Here is a 7,582-nt window from a genome sequence, read left to right as displayed (position 1 = left end):
TATTTGACAATATTACTACCTTCAAAACTACCATTAAGTACTTTTCAATATTAACACTATAATACATCCCTTGATGAAGGAAATGTTTGAGGGAGGTAATCTGTCACAAAAGGCAGAAGTCGTTCTAACTTCTGCCATAAGGTTTTCTGCCTTGTGGCAAAAGTCGTTGTTTCTGTCGCAGAAGCAGAACAGCTTTTGCCATTTAGCGTAAGCATCTTTCACCAAGTGGCAAAATCAACTTCTACCATTTGGTAGAATCATCTTCTGTCAAGTGGTAGAAACAAATTTTTGCTTTTGCCATAAGGCAGAAGTTTGCTTCTATCGCAAGAAGAAAAAAAATTATTTTTTTTATTTTATTTTGTAAACAATATCAGATCAGGCCGGCCCATGGGTCTAATACTAAAGTCTGGCCCGATAGGCCCATAAGCCTAGCCTGACACTCTACAATGCTTGGTCGGGCTTGTCATGTCTAGTTCTTTTGTCATGTTTTGGGTCGAGAACATGTCTATTTTAGATGTTAAGTAAACCTTTTCTTCCCAACAAAATTCCTGACTCAAATTTCAACCTTATTTGAACAATAAGACCCTTTAAACAATTCCAGGAAATCTTAGCACCTAAGTTAGAGTTGAAGTTGAGCTTGGATAAGAGAAACCTCTGCAAATACCATTGGCTTAACAAAGCCATTAAGACAGAGTTTCAGTGAGTTGGAAAAGTAGTGAGTTGAGGGAGTTAAGAGAGAAGAGAATTAGTAGGGGTAGTGAGTTGAATTAAAGAAGGATAATAGAGAAAAAAGGAAAACCTTATAACTGCATATCTACTCATCTTTAATTTTTCATAATTTTGGGAACCTCCACTATATTTTTACTTTCCCATTACACTACGTTTAAAAATATACATTGCTTGATAACAATATCTTCCTCGTTTGTATCAATGATCTCAAAATTTTTGTTTCTGATTGAATTAGTTTGGAACTTCTATTGATGAAGACGACAGCTGCCAAAGATATGCTTCATTGTTTTACTTGGGTAGCTAATAGATAATTGTTTTAAACCATTATAGTGAAAAATCCTAAATTAAATGGCAGTACAAATGAAACACGTCCCAAGCGACACTTCTTTTTTCTTCGTAATGATTCATGTTCATGTATTATGTCTTCTATTATAAATTTATATCTTGCCTATTCTTGTTGTAGTTTATAATTGTATCTTCTATTATAATTATAATTATATCTAGTCTATTATGACAACTAATAACTATGAATAAGGGTAAGAGACGATGTTAGTGATCATGCATAAGGGTAGATTGATAACTTAACTATAAATAGTATTTGGCACATGGGAGTGAGGTCAGAAGGGAACAACTGTCCCTACCCATTCTAGGACGGTTGTCCCTTATAAAGAAAAGGACGATCGTCCTCCATGGCAAAACGATCATCCCTCACAGTAAAAGAAAAGGGTATGTCATACCGAGGGTCAATGAAAAGATGTTTTGTCTTTCGTACAATGTTAAGGGATGTAAAAGACTTTTGGGATGTCCATTCTGATAAACTTCAACTAAGAGACGTCTGGGACATTCACTTCATTAGTAAATGAGTTATAAGAGACATTTGGGATGTTTGTCTTATTAATATACGAGTTATAAGAGGCGTTTGAGACGTCCATCCCAATTCTCAGTAAGGTGTAAGAGATGTCTGGAACGTCCTACCCAAGAGCGTGGAAGCAATGGGTAATTAAGGGTAAGAGGCATTTGGGACATCCACTTGGCAAGTGTTTGGGACATTAGATGATATGGATAAGTAGACAGTTAAGCTGTCAAAGGATATTCAAAAAATGCTCAGTGATTATATATTCTTACTGGGTGAATTATCACTTATATGTTTTGCCTTGGCCTACAAGTAAACATGAGCATGGGGTATGTGGTGAGGCAAACGGATCAAGTCCATGACAGCATGAGCACCATCAGAGACTTTTTTTTTTTAATTTTAGTCTTTTGTGTTAAACCGGTTTATGACTATCACTCATTATTATTATTATTATTATTATTAGTATATTTTCAATAAACTATGAATCTCATATTTAATTTAATAAAATTATTGAAGTATTTCATGAAACTATTTTATAATGCATTTATATAAAAATTGTTACTATATACGTGACATGCCATCTTAATAAATTATTCTTAGGGATATGATTTAGAGATAGGGTGTTACATAAGGTTGAGATCAATTCTACTAGCTATTGTCATGTATAAAAAATTAAAAATACTATTGTGTCATGTCTCATGTTTTTAATGAAATCAGAAGAATTTTCAGTTGGTTCATCATTTTACTTTTTGAGTTCTTATAATGCATTTTCGGACACGGAGATCTAGACACGTTAATCAATCGGGCCGAAGTAACTTTGACTCGACCCATTAGGCTCATTTGCCGAGCCAGGCCCTAGGCCTACACAGTAACGAGGCTTCGAAACGAGCTAACCTATGGATTTTTGAAGGCCCAAGGCCTGACCTATATATATAGGGTCGGGTCTGAATCAGGCTAGCCATTTAAACAATTTTTTAAAAATTTTAATTAAAACTTTTAAACACAAATTAATTTTCAATTATTAAAACCGATGACAGTAACCTAAACATTTTGTTTATAATTTCTCACTTGTGACAGAGAAATATCGTTGTTACAAGATCAAAAATATTATAAGTTTTTAACATATTACAAATAAATTAATTTATATACTGCATAATTATAAATATAAATAAAATATATATACCATACCATTTATCTACTCATCCTCAACATTCAAATTTTTGAATTCATTTGATAGTGAATCAATTTATAATATTTTGTAATAATAAAATTGAAATGAAAATGAAATTATAAATACAAAGAATTATTATTAATAAATTCAGACAGTTTCCGAATGAGAGTTAATAAGAGAAAATGAGATTGAAAATATAATGAAAGAATTGAGATTGAGAGATTTATAAATAAAATTGAAAATAAAAAAATTTAGGTTGGTGTATGTAAAAAAAAATTAAAAAAATGAGACCTTGTGTTTGTCTTTTTTTTATTAATTTATAAACAGTATTGGATTGAATTGGGCCAGCCTACAACCTAATATTAATACTCACGGTCTGATTCAAAAGGCCTATGGACTGGGCCTATAGTGTTGTAGTATCGGACCGGCCTTTTTCGGTTACGCTTAAATTCCGGACTTGGGACTACTGAGAGCCAGAATGAGGGCTGGTTTCATCCACGTATCCACTGCCAGATATTGCATGGTCCAAAGGACACAAAGGAAATCATTTCAGTCCTGCACTAAATTATCTTTATAACTGGTCACTTCCTCTACCTTCAGCTGCCATTCGCACCGACTAGTCTCCTTTGCGGACTCATGGATCATAAATAAAATTAAATGGCTGTCCATATTTGATGACTCCGTATTCCTCTTATTCAGATAATCACATTTGTATAAGTGCCCCGCCGTAGGTGCATACAGCTTTCAGAAAATTCCAACCATGGCTGAAGCAAAAAGAAACCAGAAACACATAGCTGTATTGACATTTCCCTTCACATCCCATGTCCCTCCTCTTATTTCTCTCATTCGAAAGCTATCGCTGGCCGCACCCGAAGTGAAGTTCTCTTTCTTAAGCACCGCTCAAGTTAATGCCTCGTATTTTTCGAACGAAGCTGTGTTTGACAAGATAAAACCCTTCAATGTCGACTCAGGATTACCGGAAGGTTACGTGCGCAAAGGTGAGGGCCCCCCGAAAGAAGAAGTGGAGTTTTTTCTTAAGGCAACTCCTGGGAATTTTCAGAGGGCTATTCAGACGGCTGTTGCTGAAACGGGGTTGCAGATTTCCTGCTTAATCACTGAAGCTTTTCTTTGGTTCGCTGCCGAGATGGCCAAAGAAATGCAGGTCCCCTGGATACCCTTTTGGATATGCGGGCCTCAATCACTACTTGTTCATTTTGAGACGGATAATCTAAGGCAAAAGTTGGGAATCAATGGTACACTTCATTAATAGTATCCTACTGTTAAGATGTTACTTTTATTTAGATAATTATTTCATATTTTTAAGTTTAATTTATTATTTGGTTGAATAAGTTAAAGTGATTAGAAGTTATCTATCATCTAGCCACTATGATAGTGTTAAAAATTAGATTTGATTAATCAGTTTGATTGATTAAACTGTTTTTCATCAATCAAAATAGTTTTGATTTGTTTAAAAATTATTTTTAAAATTAGACCAAACTAAATCGTTTGAATCATCCAATTGGATCGGATAAAAACTTGGTTTGATCCTATTAATTTAGAGATTGAGTCTATCAATTTTGAGAAAAGAGAATGGAAAATAGAAAATATTAGAATAAAAATATAGATTATTACTAATCTTCGAAGTCTTACCTTCCTCTCAAATGAGTCTACCCTATAAGAACTCAATTTCCTTGAGTCTGTCCTTGCTTTTTATCTAGATCATATCACTTGCACTTTTGGAAAATTTGTTTGTTATTGATGCCAACATTGACGCGAAAGCTCATTGCAATTGCACAAACAATTTCCTTAATGTCAATGCTTCTAATTGGCATGGATGCTTGTTTGTGGTGTCTTATCTATGCCAAATACGCAATTATTCATGATTTATTTCATTGGACATTATTATCATATCATATCCGCAGTGATGCGCTGAGACTCTTCCATGTATAAGTAATTTCACTTAAATAATGATAATTATTTTAACCCCTTAAAAAATTTCTTCATTCACTGATTAATTATTTACTCCATGTAATTATAGGACCTGAAGATCGAACTCTTGAAATACTTCCAGGGCTGTCCAAAATACGAGCTAAAGATATTCCGGATGGCATAATCTCTGGCGCAATCGATTCACCCTTCGCGATAATGATGCAAAAAATGGCACAAATGTTGCCACGTGCAACTGCTGTGGTTACAAACTCATTCGAAGAATTTGACCCTATTGTCGTTAACGCACTCAAGTCAAGACTGCCCAACTTTCTCAACGTTGGCCCCTTCATCTTAACATCTCCACCATCTGAAATTTCTGATCCACACGGTTGCCTGGAATGGCTGAACGGCCATGAAAGATTCTCCGTTGCCTACATTGGCTTCGGTAATGCTGCGAAGCCGCCACCACATGAAATAAAAGCATTGGCTGAAGCACTAGAGGCGAGCAGGACTCCTTTTCTTTGGTCACTTAGAGGCAAACCTGAATACCAATTGCCAGAGGGCTTTTTAGAAAGAACTAAAGACTACCGAAAAATAGTGCCATGGGCTCCCCAGGTGCAAGTTCTGGCACATTCTTCGGTTGGTGTTTTTGTGACTCATTATGGATGGAACTCTGTGATGGAGAGTGTTAATGGCATCGTGCCGATGATCGGCAGGCCTTTTTTTGGCGATCAAGGACTAAACTTGAAGATGGTTGAGGCAGTATGGGGAATTGGGTTGGAGGTTGAGGGAGGGAAATTCACCAAAGATGGAACGATCAAAGCCCTGAGAGCAATCTTGTCTACCGAACAAGGGAAGATAATGAGAGGAAAAATTAGCGTGCTTAAACAACTTGCGGTCAAGGCCGTAGGACCTGAAGGTAGCTCTACTGCAAATTTCGGAGCTCTTGTTCAGATTATCTCGTCCTAGAATTAGTATTTGAAATGTTTTAACTTTAATTTATGCAACAAGCATAAATAAATGAATAACATTTGTTTTAATTTATATTAACTTACGAATTTTTTTTCTATTCGCTCAATTTTCATTGAATTTGACTGGTGGTTATCAAATACCGTTAACTCTTGACTGTGTTTATGTGAAAATAATGCGGCCAAAGGACTTATTCCCACCCAAGTTTTGATGCGTTTTCAAAATCACATCAACGGAGTTTGAAAAATAAAAAATTTCACCCATAAATCAATTGTCATTAATTTTTTTTTTTAGAAACAGAGGTAAAATATCATTTTATTAATAATATTAAAAAAATATAAAACTTATATATTTTTCTCCTGAATTTTAAAAATTAACAACTTTACCTCAATCTAAAGTTTTTTAACTTTTAAAAGTAATATTTTTCTCTTTAAAACTTAGGGTTTATTTTATTCTTTTCTCTGGCTACCGACAATGACGCTTCAACACCCTACTAGAGCCGATCACTGGAAAATGAAAGGGGATTTTAAAACCCTAAGAAAGAAAAGTGATTTTTTCAAAACTTACTATTAAAAAAAATTTTAGTTTTTCAAATTAAAATGAGAAAATTATATAAATTTTTAGGGTTAAAGAGTTTATTAGTAAAATAAGAATTTTATTTTTATCTCTAACAGAAAATTTTAATAATAATTGTCCTATAGGTAAAAATTTAGGTTTTTTAAATTTTACAAATATAACTTGAAAACGCATTATAATTTAGGTGAGAAATAGTGCTTTGGCCAAATATTTCTTTCCTATAAACTGACAAACAGTAAGTTGATGACTATGTACATTAGTCAACTTCATAAATATTAATATAAACAAATAATGGAGCTAATTTCAGTGACAAAAATAAATGCTTCTATGATTCTAACAACCATCATTTACACATTTCACAAACACCTAACTCTCTCAATTAGCCTCTGTAATACAATTATTAGAAAATTTCTAATGTTTCATTGCCTACCCACCAAGGCCCAACCATTGTCATTGAACATTGAACCCAGCTTTGTCCTTATCAATTTGCACATTATTCTCTCCTAACCGTCTAATTAAGTTAATCAAATTATTGAAGAGAACTGTTCTTTTGATAGCATTTAATGTTACAACTTTAATTACTCACATTAAAATGATTGATAATTTAAATTGGAATTATCTTAAGTCTCCTTTAAGTTTTTCTTTTTAAGTCTTTTGTTAAACTTGTCTACTATTCATTAAACACTTTCAATATTTCATACAACTTATGATAATCTTAGTGATAATTTTAGCTAATTATCTTAATTAAATTTAGTTTTATTAATCCTAAAAGTAATGAAAGGATTAACTAGGCTATATTTTAACGTAAAATAATATTCTTCATACCAAATGTTTTTTTATATGAAAATTTATACTAATGAGATGTAAGAACAAAGATGTGATCTTATACAAGATATGATTAAAAACTAAGTTGAATTGCACTGAAGGTAAAATTTTGTATAAGACATTATGAGGAGAAAAAAAAAAAAATTAATGTAGTTTGTCCTGCTACTCAAATGTCTACATCTATGGTCATCTTATTTTCTTCTTTATGAATTGTAGTTGAGTATCAGTATAAATTACAAAAGAGTTCGTTGGAAAAAGTTGCCCAAAGTCCCTGTTAGTGTAATACCCTAAAGCTAATCACTTTGGACATTTGTGACCATATAATTTATTTATTTATCAACAAAAAGTTCTTTATTATTCATGTATGTTAATATTAAACATAATGTGTTTATAAGAATAATATGTCTTTAGAATGGTAAAACCGTAACAAGAAAATCAAATGACTGATTGTGAGAATCCTATAACATATTATAGAAACGTTCATAATTTTGATATTACTATAACCAAAGACACTAATAATAGTGATAGGA

General features: G+C 32.9%; 1 protein-coding gene across 1 annotated transcript; it reads left to right on the top strand.

Moving 5' to 3' along the window:
- The first annotated feature begins 3,355 nt into the window (after positions 1-3,355).
- Positions 3,356-5,732, top strand: LOC123200085 (anthocyanidin 3-O-glucosyltransferase UFGT-like). The gene is made up of 2 exons (XM_044615195.1): positions 3,356-4,006; positions 4,792-5,732. Exons 1-2 carry the CDS (start codon positions 3,514-3,516, stop codon positions 5,649-5,651), a joined length of 1,353 nt encoding a protein of 450 aa, XP_044471130.1. The 5' UTR covers positions 3,356-3,513; the 3' UTR covers positions 5,652-5,732.
- The last annotated feature ends 1,850 nt before the right edge of the window (positions 5,733-7,582 follow it).

The sequence above is a fragment of the Mangifera indica genome, chromosome 17, assembly GCF_011075055.1.
Source record: "Mangifera indica cultivar Alphonso chromosome 17, CATAS_Mindica_2.1, whole genome shotgun sequence".
NCBI lineage: Eukaryota > Viridiplantae > Streptophyta > Magnoliopsida > Sapindales > Anacardiaceae > Mangifera > Mangifera indica.
This window is presented reverse-complemented; position numbering and strand designations above follow the sequence as displayed.